Below are 17861 nucleotides of genomic sequence, written 5' to 3'. Positions count from 1 at the left end.
AAACTGAAGGGGACTACTTCCGGGTCATGACCAAACAAAAGTAAACTCAGAAATAATATTTCACCGTCCACATCACTGAACATACAGAGGACAGGAGACAAACCAGACATGAGCCTCGTCTCCTCCGTCCTCACATTAGTGAGCAGAGTGAGCCTCTTTGCTGATGACTCCATGTTGTTTGTGGATGAAGGGACGGCTCCACCTCTGGACATGGTGTCACTAACAGAGCTGTTGATCCGTCTTTGAGGGACTCGGAGCTCGAATAAAGGGTCAGTTCACTATGCTGAAGGACGCCAACATGAGGTCACTGCACAGAAACGTTCTCGCCGCCGCCGCCATGCTGAGAGGTCTGCAGAGCCTCAGAATAATCAGGCCTGATGTCATCTTTGTGGAATGCTTCAGTGATTCGGGTGAACTGCACTTCAGCCCATCATCATCAGAATAATGGAGATGCTGGCAGTGAGACGGCGAGTCTCATGCCAGGACATCTTGTTGCCATCATAAGAACACAAAGTCTGAACATGCTCCTGATGAAACATGGAGCTGCTGCCGTCAGTCTGATCGCTGCGCTCAGAGCAGCCGAGCCGCCACCACTGATCAGACCGAGGTCCACACACACTCACAGAGCTGCTAACACCGACCTGTGTCCTTCACCATGCTGAGACAGAGACAGGCTGCTCGGTGAGACAGGCCCAGTGAGACAGGCCGCTCGGTGAGACAGGCCCAGTGAGACAGACCGCTCGGTGAGACAGGCCCAGTGAGACAGGCCCGGTGAGACAGGCCCAGTGAGACAGACCGCTCGGTGAGACAGGCCCAGTGAGACAGGCCCGGTGAGACAGGCCCGGTGAGACAGTGAGACAGGCCCTGTGAGACAGGCCCAGTGAGACGGGCTCAGTGAGACAGGCCCGGTGAGACAGGCCGCTCAGTGAGACAGGCCCAGAGAGACAGGCCGCTCACATGAAGCCTCACTTCAGGTGAAGAGTGAGAGACTCAGAGAGTGTTTGGATTATATGAAGAGTCTGCTGAGAGCCAGAGGAGGACACAAAGGTAACACCTGATCCCAACAACAGACACACACAGACTGAGACACACAGAGACACACACACACTGAGACACACACACACTGAGACACACACACACACACACAGACAGAGACACACACACACTGAGACACACACACACACACACAGACAGAGACACACACACACTGAGACACACACACACACACAGACACACACAGACAGACACACACTCAGGCTTCACCATCAGTGTTTCACTCTCTCAGCCTCGTCCTCCGTCCAGCTCGTGTTTATCTGCTCCTCCTTTCATTTCCTGTTTCAGCTGCTTCTGTGACTCTGACCACCATGAAACTCTTCATGCACCAGGACACAGACACAGCGCGGGTCTGAGGGCTGAGTCTGGATCAGAAACAGTCACAGTATCCTTCATTCACTACATGTAAAGGGGAGTACAGGCAGAGCTGCAGGGGGGAGGGCCGAGGATCCAGAGAGAAACACGTCAAGACAAAACTGGATAAGCATTAAACTGGATATGATCAAAAAATAATATATATATAAATAAAAAATAAAAATAGGAGAAGAGGAGATTTTCAGGCATGACATTATATGTTTAAAACACACAACCACACATGGTTAGATTATGCAAATGAGCTGTCAATCTACACAACATGAACAATAAAGAGAGAAACAATAAATCCTCTGACAATATGATCATTAATTTACAGAACAGTATGGATAATTATTGATTATAAAAAGTCAAATTAAGAAAGAACACAAACACCTATATATTAAATTTACAGGAGAACCCTTTAAACCTGCTCTGCTGTATTTGAATATCTTCTGATGACATCATCATATTGATTAGCAGGCACTTTGATATGCATGCAGACATCTGATCACATCGACCTCCCACAGCTGCTCACGAACTCTGAGGACTAACAACACACATCAGTGGACACGAGGACACACAAGCACGTGGAACAGGTCTGTCCAGGAGCTGTGAGGAGGAGGAGGATGAAGAGGAGGAGGAGGATGAAGAGGAGGAGGACGCTGTTCCAGGCCTGAGGAAGCTCCGCTCTGAGTTCACATTGTTCCAAAAAACGCCAGATTCAGGGGCCCCGAGAGAGTGTGGGAAGCTTCTGGAGGAACCTGGATCAGGAGCCGTCAGCAGGATGATGGGTGGTGTCCCCACCTAGAAGCGGGTGCTGTGGGTGAAGCTGTCAGCAGGATGATGGGTGGTGTCCCCACCTAGAAGCGGGTGCTGTGGGTGAAGCTGTCAGCAGGGTGATGGGTGGTGTCCCCGCCTAGAAGCGGGTGCTGTGGGTGAAGCTGTCAGCAGGATGATGGGTGGTGTCCCCACCTAGAAGCGGGTGCTGTGGGTGAAGCTGTCAGCAGGGTGATGGGTGGTGTCCCCGCCTAGAAGCGGGTGCTGTGGGTGAAGCTGTCGGACATGATGATGTTCTTGTAGAAGTTGTCAGTGCGCGTGGAGCAGTAACCTTTCACCTTATCGATCATCTGGCTGACGGGGAGGATGGAGGAGGAGGAGGAGGAGGAGGAGGAGTTGGGCTCCACCTCTGAGGAGGACGAGGACGAGGAGACGCACTTGGGGCCGGTGTGGTTGGAGTAGCATTTATCTGCAGAGACACACAAACATGAGTTACACCTGGGAAGGTGAGGCAGACACACACTGTGAGGGTTAGTGTGACAGAGAGGACGAAGAGGACGAAGAGGAGGACGAAGAGGACGAAGAGAACGAAGAGGACGAAGAGGAGGACGAAGAAGAGGACAAGGACGAAGAAGAGGACAAGGAGGAGAACGAAGAGGACGAAGAAGAGGACGAAGAAGAGGAGCGGCTCACCCTCAGCCTGCAGCAGAATGTCCAACAGAAACAACCTGTGTTATTCTACAGGCTGTGTGTGTGTGTGTGTGTGTGTGTGTGTGTGTGTGTGTGTGTGTGTGTGTGTGTGTGTGTGTGTGTGTGTGTGTGTGTGTGTGTGTGTGTGTGTCTGGTGGGTAATAATATCTGGCACCAGCTGTGTAAACAATCCAGACGCGTAGAGCGAAATATCCAAATCTGTTATTTATGAAAACATGGAGCTGAGTGTTTGTGATTTAAGTACACACAGACAGAAATGTACACATTTTGTGTTGAAGACACACACACACACACACAGCGTCAGCAGGAGCGTGGACACACATCCTCCAGTGTCCACTAGGACAGGGTCTTTGGGTCTTTGAGGGACAGAGAGTCCTCAGACTCCTGGTGACAGTGAAAGCCTCTGTTGTGTTACCTTCAGGTGTGCGTTGTGTTGTGTTTGTCCTCATACAACCTGTTGTCTCCACTCAGAGTGTCTTCAGAGCGCCTGTGTTGCTGTATCTGTGGGTTTGTGACAATCATTGTCCTCAGATGTCTCTCATGGATGTCTTTATAGGCAGGTTTTACTGGACACTTCAGGCAGTCTGTCCAAACCATGCGCGGCGTCTGAGAGCCGGCCCTCATGGCATCATCATGGCGCTCAGCCTGACAACAACGTGTCGCACACACAGAGGCCGTCACTCATCAGGTCCGGGGTCAGATAAAGCGGGCCTCGCCCGGCGCCGGAGCGCCGTCGCTGCAGCAGCATGCTCCGCAGCCAGCTTCCTGCTGGAGGGCGCCACAGTCACGATCACTGGGCCCCCGCCATGCTGATGCTCACCGTGCAGTGCCGAGCTGCTCGCCGGCCAGCAGACACCCAGGAGCCTCATTGTCACATGATTACACTTAAACGCAGCATCTCCTAACGAAACTACAACCATGACTCCACCCACATCCATACAGACAGTGGAAGCAGCGAGCTCACAGGAAGTGCTTCATGCTGTTAGCAAACATCTTTGTGATGCTAAAGACAGCTGCTAGCCTGAGAGTCACCGTCAGCACAAACCGGAGCCTGACATGTGCCTGCCAGCTCGTCAACAGTCCAGTGTTCACTTACAGTAAGTGAACACTGTCCAGAGGTCCAATTAACAAATGACTAAACACGGAGGATTCGTCCAGCAGCTGACGAGGTCAGAGCGCCGCCAACAAAACGACAGGCGGAGACGGAACGTTTCTTCTGACATGTTTGGAGGAAAATCCATCTCTAACATGTGGTGAGGAGGACGTCACACCGAGGACGAGGACGTCCCATGAAGGTCCAACTCCACAACAGACACAGGGGGACACGAGGACGCACAAAAGGACACGCCAAAGGACAAACCGAGGACGCCAAAGCAGCAGACACAGTGTTCGAATAAGCAAACGCAGCAGCACACTGTCAGCACGCCGACATGAGAGGACGAACACGTCAGAACTCCGATCACTTCTATAAGATCATAAATCATCAGGAAACTCTCTGACAACACGATCACAAACTCCAGGCTGCACTCAGCAGACCTCCTGTTCGACCAATAAAAACATGATTCATGAGTTCCAGCGTCTCCGAGAGCCACCGGCACTAATTATGATCTAATTCACTGTAAAGACTTCCAGATGAGACCAGAACCAGCAGAACCGTTATCCCCAAGACGAGCCAATAATCAATCAATAATTTCACAACTGAGCTTTACTGCCTCAGCCAAACACACACATATACACACACACATGTAGCATGTGTGTAGAGGACTGTTGTGTCTCTGTGAGGACAATATGAGCATAAAGTCACTGTGACTGAAACAAACTGATCAAAGCAGAAAAGTCTTCATGAAGCAACAGACACAGAACTGACAGCACTTCCTGACTGGACTCTGATTGGACAGAACTGACAGCACTTCCTGACTGGACTCTGATTGGACAGAACTGACACCACTTCCTGACTGGACTCTGATTGGACAGAACTGACAGCACTTCCTGACTGGACTCTGATTGGACAGAACTGACACCACTTCCTGACTGGACTCTGATTGGACAGAACTGACACCACTTCCTGACTGGACTCTGATTGGACAGAACTGACAGCACTTCCTGACTGGACTCTGATTGGACAGAGCTGACAGCACTTCCTGACTGGACTCTGATTGGACAGAACTGACAGCACTTCCTGACTGGACTCTGATTGGTCAGAACCACACCTGGTCTTTCAGTGATTGGGATAAAGGTTTGGAGTGCTGCACTCATCAATAAAGCATAGACTGTAAATAAAGATGGATGATGTGACCAGTGAGCTCAAAACATCTGCATCGCCCCCTGGTGGCTGGCTGCAGTATAGGTCCGTGTTAGTAGATGGGGCGTGGACTACCTAAGAACTCCTTTGAACAGGTTCAGAGAGGGTTTGCTGGACGATAACGTTACAAATTACAAAAACAGATATTTTGGCCTCATGTTTGGCATCTGTATTTACAGTCATTGATCCACACACTGTGAGAGATTACATGTATACTCAGATTACATTTCTACTCAAACAGTTCGAGTGACATCATCGTCCTTCAGTGTTAATTGTGACAAACCAAACCTGTTACGGTCATTAAACGTGTTAGCTGGAGGCGGTCAGCTGTGGAGCGCTTGTTCCTGCACCCGGGGGCACTCTGAGTGGGTGGAGGTTTTTGCCTTGTATCAATGGGTTAAAAAGGTGCCATTCAGCGTGTCTCAGGGTGGGAACAAGGTGGTGTGTGTGACATCACAGTGACCAGCCAATCACAACACACAGTGGCTGGTTTCCCAAAACGCCTGCGGCCAGAGTCTTCAGAAGGAGACACGTTTTCTTCTCATCCAATTCAAACTTAACCCAGTTTACACTGACTGCAAAGCACTTTGGGAAACACAGAGCAGGTCACATGATGCTGGAAGCAGGAAGTCAATCAGCCAATCAGCTTGAGCGTTTTACCTCTGTGGGTCCTTGGCGGTTGTTATTGGTTGGAAGAACTTTCTACACACCAAACACAGACACATGAACGTCACCGGTGAGACAACAGAGAGAAGAACCACATCCATGTGTGCTGCACCCAGGCTTAGCCTAGCTTAGCATAAACTGAACTAGCCTGGTTCTGTCAAACGACCGAACAGTGCTGTTGTTGAGGACATGTTGGACGGAGCCAGGCCCCCTTCAGAGATCTGTGTGTCTCACCTGTGCTGCTGTGTCTCTTGGTGAACGGGTTCAGCGTAGCTTTAGCTTTGGTGGTCCAGTTGGCGGTGCTGGAGCCGAAGGAGCTGGAGGACAGAGACTTGCCCAGGTTGTCTGAGCTCACCTTCTTAGTGTTGTTGGTGGCCGTCTTACTCCAGTCTACACCACAGAGACAAACGGATCAATAAAGATCAATAGATCAATAACACGTCAATAAACATGGATGGTTTATGTACTGAGTGGGGTCAGGTACAGTAACACACAGCAGGTTTTCCTCCTTCACACACAGAGTCTGTGTTATGAGTAAAGTGGGACTGAGCCCTCTGGAGGACTTCCTGGTCTTTGAGCGATGGATCTGTTTTTATTAGCTGTAAAGCTGCAGTGACTCAGGCTTTATGTTTTAATAAAGAGTCTGTGCTGCTGTGGGAAACTGGAGGAAACCAGCGGACCGACCTGAAGCAGGTCCAACCTGAGAGGAACACTGACGGACGGACTCACAGACAGACAGAAAGATGGACAGACAGACAGACGGACAGACGGACAGATAGACAGATGGAGAGACGGACGGACGGATAGACAGACAGACAGACAGACGGACGAACAGACAGACGGACGGGTGGACGGAGAGACGGACAGACATACTGACAGACGGACGGACTCACAGACAGACAGAAAGATGGACACACAGACAGACGGAGAGACGGACTCACAGACAGAAAGAAAGATGGACGGACGGATAGACAGACATGGACCTAAGACAGACAGACAGACAGACGGATGAGATGGACAGACAGACAGACAGATGGAGAGACGGACAGACAGACAGACAGACAGACAGACAGACAGACAGACAGACGGAAGGATAGTCAGACGGACAGACAGATGGCGAGACAGACTCATAGACAGAAAGATGGACAGACATACAGACAGACGGACGGATAGACAGACATGGACCTAAGACAGACAGACAGACAGACAGACGGATGGACGGACGTTACCTGAGTTGTCAGACAGTCGGAATCGTCCGCAGCACAGGTACCTCCTCCACTGTTTCTGCACGTTCTCCTTCAGGGCGCAGTGGAAGATGAAGATGAACAGACCTGAGGGGGACAGCACAGATCAGAACCTGGACTTGGATCAGCTCCTTTATCTTTCAGCGGCTCGCACAGCACCTTGCAGTGAGTTGAAGATGGTGAACAGGTACATGAAGGCCAGGCTGACGGGCCCCCAGGCGAACAGAGCGAAGCCCCACGTCATCCCCAGCAGGAAGGTGAGGCTGACGACGCTCCGCAGGTTCCGCAGCACCTGAGCGGCAGCAGGGACAGAGAGGACAGAGAGGACAGAGAGAACAGCGAGGACAGAGAGGACAGGGAGGACAGAGGACAGCGAGGACAGAGAGGACAGAGAGAACAGAGAGGACAGAGAGGACAGCGAGGACAGAGAGGACAGGGAGGACAGAGGACAGAGAGAACAGAGAGGACAGCGAGGACAGCGAGGACAGAGAGGACAGCGAGGACAGAGAGGACAGAGGACAGAGAGGACAGGGAGGACAGAGGACAGCGAGGACAGGGAGGACAGAGAGGACAGGGAGGACAGAGGACAGAGAGAACAGAGAGGACAGCGAGGACAGAGAGGACAGAGAGGACAGGGAGGACAGAGAGAACAGAGAGGACAGCGAGGACAGGGAGGACAGAGAGGACAGCGAGGACAGGGAGGACAGAAGACAGAGAGGACAGGGAGGACAGAGGACAGGGAGGACAGAGGACAGCGAGGACAGAGTCAGCCTCCTCTAACCAAATCTCACACCAAGCACACGACCTGGACCTGGACACGGACCTCCTCCCTCAGCGTGCGGTTGCTGCGTTTGCCGTTGCGGCCGCAGATCTGCAGCATCACCACGATGAACATGGCCACGTTGAGCAGGAAGACCAGGCAGAAGTAGCCCACACAGGTGGTGTAGAAGACGACCGGGTTCAGGATCCAACAACTGAGGGGACACACACAGAGGCTCTGAGTGCATGCTAACACATGCTAACACATGCTAACCGCCGGCACGTGTTTCAGTTCAGGACAAGAGGACTTTTTGTTTCCAAACGTTTGTCTGCATCACCAGGGTCAGAGGTCAGAAGACTCAGCTCCACGTTTGTTCAGCCTGTTACTGATCACTTACACCTCTGAGGAAGCCTCTGTTGAGTCTCCTTTGCCGTACTCCTGCAGGCCGTACGAGGTTTTATCCACGGCGACGACGATCCCGACCAGCACTGCAGGCAGACCTGCAACACAGCACACAGCATCAGAGTGACTGCGTCACGTGATGAAGGCAGAAAGGACGAAAACCTAGCTGAGACCTGCTGCCATCTGCAGGTCTGCGTGTTTCCTGCAGCTAACGTTTGTTATGACGTGCATTTTGTTAGCCTACTGCTAACCAGGCTACATGTGTCCATGCTAGGAGCGCTGCAGGAACGAGACCTAAAACCAGGACCTGTGTTAGCATTTGAGCTTTTGTTGCCTCATTATGTCCATCTTTAATTTCACTGATGAGTTTTTCGTCTTTACATAAATTAAATTTTGCCTCTTTAGAGTAGAAGAGTCCTGAACCTGATCCATGTGGGACTCACCCCAGCCGACGATGCAGAACTTGAGGATGTATCTGCGTATGTAGGTGTTGAAGACTTTGACCAGAGCGATGTACATGTGCACCGACTCCAGGCCCATCCAGGTGAAGGAGGTCAGCAGGAAGTAGTGCAGGAAGACGGCCACAGACAGACACAGCCACTCCGTGTCCAGACTGGCCAGCCAGCCATCCAACAGGAAGACCATGTTGAGGAACAGCAGCGACGTGCTGAGGTTCATCAGGATCTTTGACGGGTAGTCCCGCCTCAGCTTCCTGTGGAGGAGGAGGAGGAGAGCAGTGAGTGAGTTTACCTCCACAGCTCCATCTGCAAGCTCTGAGCTGGTGTTGAACCAGGCGTGGTTCTGACCAATCAGAGTCCAGTCAGGAAGTGCCGTCAGTGTGTTTCTGTCACAGAGACTTGATGCTCATAAAGTCTGATTCGTTTGAAAGTTGCCGTTTGCATAAAGCTGGATTGGTGATTGATAGGATGTGATCAGAGTCTGATCACATGTCTGCAGACGGGACTCACTCGAAGGCGATGTACGTGAGCAGAGTGGCGGCGGAGAAGATGGCGGAGACGCCGCAGCCGATGTAGGTGATGAAGGTCAGGATCTTGTTGTTCTGTGGGTCAATGTGAGGAGAAACTCCAGAGATGTCCTGCAGAGAAGAAGGGGTTAAACACCCGCATACACACACACACACACACACACACACCAGGGCGAGCTCACCATGAGGATGCCGAAGTGTGTGAGGTGGTCACAGAGGCAGACGGTTTTGTTGCTGCTGGATTCTTTGGAGACTTCACAGCCTTCTCTGTTCCAGCCTCCAGCTCCATCTAGTGGCCACACAGAGGCATTACATCAGAAAGTGAGGAGATGCCTGACCGCAGGAAACTGATGGATTTATTTAAACTTTATGAGAGTGACTGCACAGAGAGGAGCGAGTGTGTGTGTGTGTGTGTCTGTGTGTGTGTGTGTGTCTCTGTGTGTGTGTCTGTGTGTGTCTGTGCGTGTGTCTCTGTGTGTGTGTCTGTGTGTCTCTGTGTGTCTGTGTCTGTGTCTCTGTGTCTGTGTGTGTCTCTTTGTGTGTCTGTGCGTGTCTGTGTGTGTCTGTGTGTCTGTGTCTGTGTGTGTCTGTGTCTCTGTGTGTGTCTCTTTGTGTGTCTGTGCGTGTCTGTGTCTCTGTGTGTCTGTGTGTCTCTGTGTGTGTCTGTGTGTGTCTGTGTCTCTGTGTGTGTCTCTTTGTGTGTCTGTGTCTCTGTGTGTCTCTGTGTGTGTGTGTTTCTCAGAACAGTCAGTGTTTCCTGTAAACGCTCTCCTGCAGATGTGCGATGCTGTGCTGAACCTGTGATGTGGCGACAGACAAACTCACTGTTGAGGCTGAAGTCCCAGAAGACGCAGAGCGGATTGAGCGGCGGCTGCCAGCAGAGGAGAAGAGAAATGAGGCTGCAGCTGAGCGAGGTTCTCACTCATCCAGCACACGCCTGTCTACACCTTCAAATCTACTCAGTGAAGGTTCCAATAAAACGCTGACAGCGTCTCCAACACATCATCAGAACATATCTGACTGTTTGTTTTATTCCTGTGGATGCTGGTTCCTTCGGGGTCTGATGAATCACATCCAGGTGGAACCATAAATAACCCGAGCTTCAGCTACAGAACACAGTCTCACAGAATGATTTACACGACCATGCAGGGTCAATGAAGAGTGAACTAAAACACAACAATCAAAACCAGATGCACGAATAACAAGAGAAGAAGAAGATCGAAGCAGCGCCTATACAAACACGACGGAGACGGGCTGGAACCTCACCTGCGGGCTGAGGTGAGCGATCTCGATCTGTACGGGGTCCCGCAGGTCTCTGATGGAGAAGTTCCCCACGCTGCTCGCCACCACGTAGCCGTTCAGCGAGCGGCCGTCCTGCTCTTTCTGAAGAACACACAGGAAGTCATGTCAGCGTGACGTCACCTGACGGTGTTCAGGAAACATCTGGGAAACAGGCTGACCGTGAAGAGGCTGGTGCTGCCGAAGAACATGAAGTTTATCCTGGACAGGGACGACCGGTCGGCCTCGCTCAGAGAGACGCCGGACAGCAGAGACGCCGGGAGGATGACCTCAGCCAGAGGGTTCACCCGCTCCGACTCAAAGTCAATCTGAGAGGAGGAGGAAGAGGAGGAGGAGCAGGGGAGGAGGAGGAGGAGGAGGAGGAAGAAGAGGAGGAGGAGGAAGAAGAGGAGGAGGAAGAAGAAGAGGAGGAGGAGGAGGAGGAGGAGGAGGAGGAGGAGGAGGAGGAGGAGGAGGAAGAAGAGGAGGAGGAAGAAGAAGAGGAGGAGGAGGAGGAGGAGGAGGAGGAGGAGAAGGAAGAGGAGGAGGAGGAGGAGGAAGAAGAGGAGGAGGAGGAAGAAGAGGAGGAGGAGAAGGAAGAGGAGGAGGAGGAGGAGGAGAAGGAAGAGGAAGAGGAGGAGGAGGGGGAGGAGAAGGAAGAGGAGGAGGAGGAGCGGGAGGGGGAGGAGGAAGAGGAGGAGGAGGAGGAGGAGGAGCAGGGGGAGGAGGAGGAGGAGGAGCAGGGGGAGGAGGAGGAGGAGCAGGGGGAGGAGGAGGAGGAGAAGGAAGAGGAAGAGGAGGGGGAGGAGGAGGAGGAGGAGGAGAAGGAAGAGGAAGAGGAGGGGGAGGAGGAGGAGGAGGAGGAGGAGGAAGAGGAGGAGGAGGAGGAGGAGGAGGAGGAGGAGAAGGAAGAGGAGGAGGAGGAGGAAGAAGAGGAGGAGGAGGAAGAGGAGGAGGAGAAGGAAGAGGAGGAGGAGGAGGAGGAGAAGGAAGAGGAGGAGGAGGGGGAGGAGAAGGAAGAGGAGGAGGAGGAGCGGGAGGGGGAGGAGGAAGAGGAGGAGGAGGAGGAGGAGGAGGAGCAGGGGGAGGAGGAGGAGGAGCAGGGGGAGGAGGAGGAGGAGAAGGAAGAGGAAGAGGAGGGGGAGGAGGAGGAGGAGGAGGAGGAGAAGGAAGAGGAAGAGGAGGGGGAGGAGGAGGAGGAGGAGGAGGAGGAAGAGGAGGAGGAGGAGGAGGAGGAGGAGGAAGAGCAGGGGGAGGAGGAGGAGGAGGAGGAGGAGGAGGGGGAGGAGGGGGAGGAGGAAGAGCAGGGGGAGGAGGAGGAGGAGGAGGAGGAGGAGGGGGAGGAGGGGGAGGAGGAAGAGGAGGAGCGGGAGGAGGAAGAGGAGGAGGAGGAGGAGGAGAAGGAGCAGGAGGAGGAAGAGGAGGAAGAGCAGGGGGAGGAGGAAGAGGAGGAGGAGAAGGAGCAGGAAGAGAAGGAGGAGGAGGAGGAGGAGGAGCAGGGGGAGGAGGAGGAGGAGGAGGAGGAGGAGGAAGAGGAGGAGGAGGAGGAGGAGGAGGAGGAAGAGGAGGAGGAGGAGGAGGAGGAAGATGAAAACATGCCTTCAACATAAAGTCCAGCAGCAGAGCCGTACCTGTGGGTCGGTGCTGTTCGGAGCCATGAAGGCGCTGAAGGACGTCCCGTTGAACACGGTGGTGTTGAGGGCAGATATTCCCAGAGCCAGGTGTCTGGAGGTGATGCTGACAGACGGACCCTCGAACTCGATCTTCTGGACCAGCTCGTCCACCGTCTTCAGAGCTCTGAGGAAGATGAGGAGGAGGAGAAATGATGCAGGAGGCCATGACACACGTGAGCAGCAGTCACATGACCAACACTCAGAGAGTCTCTGTCTGCAGCTGAGGGAAACATCTACGACATGCCCACAGCTCGTGGAGCTTCTGTTGTTTCACAGAGCAGTGAAGGCAGCAGCACGTACTCTCCAGATGTGGCGGCGAGCGCCGTCTCTGAGCTGGTCATGACATTGGAGATGATGGTGACGACCGTGGAGGCTAAGGTGGCGTTGATCTTAGCCACGTTCACCAGCTGCTTCACCTTCGTCACTACTTTAGACACCTGCAGAGAGGAAGAGCAGTTTACTCATCATCATCATCATCGTCATCATCATCATCATCATCATCATCATCATCATCATCATCATCATCATCATCATCTGCATCATCATCATCATCATCATCATCATCATCATCTCCTCCCACCTCCTCGCTGGACAGCTCGTTGTTGCTGATGACGGCCAGCTGCTCGGCCACCTCAGCTGCATTTTCTGAAAACACAGTTTCAGTTTTCATTCCTTCACCTTTCATTTAAAGACGGATGTAGAAACTAAAAGAAACATTTTGTGGTGTGCAGCACATCAAACAGAAAGAATAATGAAGAATAATAAATAATGAAGAATAATAAATAATAATGAAGAATAATAAACAATAATGAAGAATAATAAACAATAATGAAGAATAATAAACAATAATGAAGAATAATAAAGAATAATAAATAATAATAAAGCTGTAAAAGTGCGAGGACAGAGCTCAGACTCTCGAACAAACGTTGGAGGAGGAGCTCCATGTGGCAGAGAGCCCGCCCACCTGCGGACACCTCGATGGTGTCGATGTCTGTGCAGTTACTGAAGTCTGCAGCCGACCAATAGGACGAGTAGTTCTGTGTGCTGATCAAACTGGGACAGCAGGGACAGCGGGACACATGAGACATGGACAAGGACAGAGACAGTCAGTGAGGACGTGCACGCTGCATTCACAACCATCATCAGCTGTCATGAGAGCGCGGTAAGAAAACCTTCATCATCATCATCATCACAGCCTGACACTGGATAAACAGGAGGAAGCTCTAGTTTTCAGATGGTCCTTGAATGCATCATGTACAGTACAAGATAATCCCATGGGAAACTCACAACGTATGTACACAAGACCGTGAAATAATAAAACCTGTGTGTGTGTCTGTGTCTGTGTGTGTGTCTGTGTGTGTGTCTGTGTGTGTGTTACCAGCTCCTGGAGGCGCTCTGCTCCTTGTTGGGGAAGCAGGGCAGGGTCTGGGTGACGGTGGGTCTGCTCTCGGGCCAGCTGTAGTGCAGCACGCCGTCCTCGGCACAGTTTTCTGTCGGAGGAACAGCAGCTGATTTCAACACGTCATGATGAGCACGGACAAATGTTCCTGCAGGGGGTCTCAAAGCTTTCTGACCGATCAGCTGCACCCGGATGGAGGCGGACTGGATCTGCAGGCCAGCACCCACGAGCGCCCGCCTGTCGGACAGCTGGGTGGAGACCGCTGCTTCTCCCGAGCTCTCATTGGTGACGTAGTAAAGAACCAGCAGCGCCTGGCAGGTGTAGCTGAGACAGAAGACAGGAAGCAGGCGTCAGCTGCTGGCAGCGCCGCCATGACGCTCACACACAGAGGGCGTCTTACCTGGACGGGTTCCCCGACGTCTGCGAGACTCTGTGGAGCAGAGACAGGCGTCATTTCAACTGTCACATGACCACAGCTTCATCACAGGGTTAAACAGGCTGTTAGAGAGGGAGGGGTGGAGGCAGCACCACCAGAAACATCCAACAATAAACCAAAAGCAGAAGCTCCGCCCTGCTCAGCAGGAAGCCATGATGGACTGCATGTCACATGACCAACGCTCTGAGGGTCTCCTTATTATCGGTCTGATTAGAGATGAATGGATTACCTGATGCTGTCCGCGTACACGGTGTGGGTCCAGTTCTGAAAGGTGTCGTTCAGCTGCAGGAAGGAAGTGGAGGTCAATGGAGCAGTAAACCATCAATATGTTCTGCTGTTGATCTGATTGTACTGGGTGGAGGTCTCCTGGTCGGAGCCTGTGTTATGCTGGATTAAAGCCCTGTTCTGTAGAACTCAACCTCTTTTCCACTGAGTTCTGTTTGCGGCCTGTGTCAGTATAACATACGGGTGCTGCCCCCTGGTGTTGGTGGATGGTGCTGCTGTCCGAGACAAACCCTGGTCTGTGTGTGTGTCAGAGCATCCTGCAGTGTGTCACTGAGCCAGGTGAATGCGGAGCGCTCTTACCCAGACGTCCACGGTCCGCTCCACGTCCTGTGGGCTCGGCGCCGAGCCCCCGTCCTCCACCACGAAGGAGACCCGGTAGAACAGACCCTCTGAGCACAGAGAGAGAAGAATCATGGCTCAATCTATTTATACAGATCTATATAGAGAACGGGCTGTCCGTGCCTGTGCCACATAGCAGGAGACGAACGGAGCTGAAGGAGTTACATCAAAACCTGATTTAACAGAGTGATGAGGCAGAGGCTGATCCTGCTATCTCACATCGGCCACTAGGTGTCACTCTAACATCTCTAATGCTACTGAAAGGGACAGGAGACGTGTGGAGGGAGAGCTGCCGGCCGCACACACTGATTCTGTGAGCTGAGAGAAGCGAGCAGCAGAGCAGGACGCCTCCCCCGGGACGCCTCCCCCGAGACGCCTCCACCCAGACGTCTCCACCAGGACGCCTCCACCCGGACGCCTCTACCAGGACGCCTCCACCAGGACACCGCAGAAACCCGGAGGACAGAGAGACGCTGTCTGAACTACAAGAACCAGACTACACGCTGCACTCTGATTGGACAGCTGCACTAAAGGTTCTGTCACCGGCCCAGAATCACTGACACCACACTCAGGATCGCTTTACTCTACTGAGAACCACCAAACTAATGATTCATGAACCCGATCACCAGGAAGAGAACGCAGCATTCAGCCTGAAAATCTTTTCTTTCTTTGTTTTCATATAAATGGATGAATTACATCCATCTGTGAGACATGACCAAAAGTCTGTGGACACCTGAATATAACAGGTCAGAAGAAACCAATCAGATCAAAGAGGGACCGCAACCAGCTGCTGACAGCTAGCATGTAGCAGTTAGCATGTGTGTAGAGGACTGTTGTCTGTTGACTGTGTCCCTGTTACACCACCTCAGACATGAACAGGGGTGGTGTCCATATACCTTTGGTCATGTGGGTCAGCGTTAGACTTTAAGACTGAATTTAAGGATGATGATTTTTACAGTCAGACTTTAGTTTCTACGTCTACAGGTCGTTGACATACTGTTCCTCGACGACAGTCCACACAGACATGTAAAATGAAAGCGCTGTTTACATTGGCACGGCATCGCCGGCACGGCGGCGCCCACGGGTCCGTGAGCGGGCGGCGGCGCGGCCTTCTCTTTAGCAGACACGCTGAGCGCTGCTGACAATGAGCTCTTTGTGGTTAAAGGGACTGCAGGCGGGGTGGGGGAGGGGCGTCTGTCTCTGGCATCGCTGCTGTGATTGGCCGCTGTTGGGGGCGGGCTGGGCTTTGAGGTAAAATGTGGCTCGGCTGCGTTCACACTTGGAGGTGTCGATGCTTTGCTGCCGTTCAACTGAAGAACGTCCAGACGTCCATTTTCTAAAGAGGTGTTTTTGCCCTTTGTCATTTCTCTGGGCGTCGGAGCAGCGGTGGACTCGGGCCGGTGCGTGAATTTGGCGGCCGCCGTGTGGTCGTTTCTCCCAGGACGGGGCCGCTCCTCTGAAATGTCCTGATTTGGGGCAGCAGGAGTGGAGGGGTCGGTGGGGGGTGAGGAGGTGGTATTAAGGCCAGATGGCGGCAGGGGGTTTGTAAGAACGGGGGCAGAGCCGGGCGGATCAGAGGTGGGGCGGGAGGAGGCGCTGTCAGCGCTGCTGCTGCTCGCCCCCGCCATGTGCTCATCCACCATGTGTATCTTCGGAACGACATCAGCCGGATCAAACATGGCGGAGAGAGGCTTCCCATCAGCGGTGCGGTTACTCCGCGCCTCCGGAGAAAACCCGGCCGTGTCTGCCGCCTGCGCCGCGTTGTCTGTGCCGCCAGCCTCAGCAGAAAGCGAAGGCTGTGATTGGTGGGAGGTCAGTTTGTCCTCTGGCAGCGTGGAAGCTGATTGGCTGTGAGCGGTGGACTCTGAGTGTAAATGGGTCGCTGTGGGCTGCTGGAATCCAGCAGTCGGCCGAGTGGGTGACAAAAAGTCAATCTGTGCATTCGTCACAGCTGCCAAGATGGAGGGAGGAGGAGACGGGGATGGAGGGATGGAGGACGAAAGGGGAAGGGAGGAGGAGAGGGGAGGGATGTGAAGAGGGTGGAGAGAGGGAAAAGAAGACATGAGAGACGGAAAGATGGAGGGTGGGAGGAGAGCGGCGTCACTTCCAGACAAAAACTCCTGAGTGTGAGCTGAGGTGTGTGTGAACTGATCGTTGGTGTGTGTGTAATCCCGCCCTGAACCGATGCTGCTGAGCGCCGGCGTGCGGGTCGGTGCGGCGGCAGGAGGATTAAGCAGAGTGGATGTGCAACAGTCTGATGGAGGCTGCGGGCGCTCGGAGAGCTGCAGCCTCACACCTGTGCTAAAGGTCAGGATGGAACTCCTGGGTGAGGATGGAGGATTAGAGGCGGAGTCAGCAGGAGGAGCCTCAGAGGCTGAAGTGAGTGACCGGTTGTCATGGCGACTCAGGGACGAAAGGACGATGTCTGAAGATGATGATGAAGAGGAGTGCATTGTGGGGGTGTGCAGCAGAGCCGGCGTGCGCTCAGAGGCCCAGATCCCAGCTGCTGACAGCGAGGGTAAACCTGTCTGATTGGTTGCTGGTGGACTCACGTCAAAAGGGGGCGTGGCTAAATCTGGAACCAGGACTGAGCTCCCGACAGGATTCATGTGGCTGAAGGAAGTCCCATCTGAACGGACTGACGGAGAAGGCTCACCTCCAGGACCTTCTGATGGGTCGCTAGGAGACGATTCTGCAGCTGGGCTCTGAGGCTCAGAGGGGACAGGAAGTGACATCACAGAGCCCATCTGAAGGTGAGACGAGGAGGAGGAGGAGGAGGAGGAGGAGGAGGAAAGTCTCTGTGCAGGTGTGTAGAAGCTGTTGCTTTTGTTCAGGTGATTTGGAGATGGCGAGGAAACAACCGCCTCGCCTGTGAGTGGCGGTGCCACGGGTGGAGAAGCAGCGGGCCATGTGAGGGGAGGGGGCAAAGGATGAAGGCTGTCCGGCTGTCCTGCCTGTGAGGAGGAGCTGTTGGTTGGAGCTCCTGGAAGCGAGGCCGCCGCAGCGCCTGATTGGTCCAGCGGTTGCCCGGCATCAGGGCTTGTGGTCAGTTCCTCCGGGAAGAAGGAAGCATCGAATTCATACAAGCTGAAGGCTCCGCCCTCCTCCATAAACTCCGTCAAATCAAAGGGCTCCGACCCCGATGAGTACTCCTCTGTCCAGTTACCCGTAGCAACCGTTTGGCTTCCCCCGCTGCT

General features: G+C 53.3%; 1 protein-coding gene across 7 annotated transcripts in view; it reads right to left on the bottom strand.

The window, feature by feature from the left end:
* Window positions 1–1127: 1127 nt before the first annotated feature.
* Window positions 1128–17861, bottom strand: part of adgrg6 (adhesion G protein-coupled receptor G6) — a 47686-nt gene continuing 30952 nt past the window's right edge. For 5 of the 7 annotated variants that reach the window (XM_028396802.1, XM_028396804.1, XM_028396803.1 and 2 more), the window contains 21 exons: window positions 14626–14714; window positions 14270–14322; window positions 14005–14034; window positions 13780–13928; window positions 13584–13695; window positions 13170–13258; window positions 12786–12850; window positions 12506–12642; window positions 12164–12329; window positions 10715–10861; window positions 10521–10637; window positions 10080–10125; window positions 9437–9543; window positions 9238–9365; window positions 8713–8981; window positions 8265–8367; window positions 7931–8081; window positions 7267–7399; window positions 7093–7194; window positions 6098–6253; window positions 1128–2653 (listed from right to left, as the gene is read on the bottom strand). In XM_028396802.1, the coding sequence (XP_028252603.1) occupies window positions 2436–2653; window positions 6098–6253; window positions 7093–7194; window positions 7267–7399; window positions 7931–8081; window positions 8265–8367; window positions 8713–8981; window positions 9238–9365; window positions 9437–9543; window positions 10080–10125; window positions 10521–10637; window positions 10715–10861; window positions 12164–12329; window positions 12506–12642; window positions 12786–12850; window positions 13170–13258; window positions 13584–13695; window positions 13780–13928; window positions 14005–14034; window positions 14270–14322; window positions 14626–14714 (2567 nt within the window). In that variant the 3' untranslated portion in view covers window positions 1128–2435. Of the gene's footprint in view, window positions 2654–3035; window positions 3397–5857; window positions 5900–6097; window positions 6254–7092; window positions 7195–7266; window positions 7400–7930; window positions 8082–8264; window positions 8368–8712; window positions 8982–9237; window positions 9366–9436; window positions 9544–10079; window positions 10126–10520; window positions 10638–10714; window positions 10862–12163; window positions 12330–12505; window positions 12643–12785; window positions 12851–13169; window positions 13259–13583; window positions 13696–13779; window positions 13929–14004; window positions 14035–14269; window positions 14323–14625; window positions 14715–17861 lie in introns of those variants that run through there. The other 2 variants (XM_028396806.1, XM_028396808.1) reach the window with 2 other exon arrangements.

Source organism: Parambassis ranga, chromosome 24 (assembly GCF_900634625.1).
Source record: "Parambassis ranga chromosome 24, fParRan2.1, whole genome shotgun sequence".
In the NCBI taxonomy this organism is placed as follows: domain Eukaryota; kingdom Metazoa; phylum Chordata; class Actinopteri; family Ambassidae; genus Parambassis; species Parambassis ranga.
The sequence above is the reverse complement of the archived record's forward strand: the minus strand, read 5'-3'. Positions and strand labels throughout refer to the sequence as shown.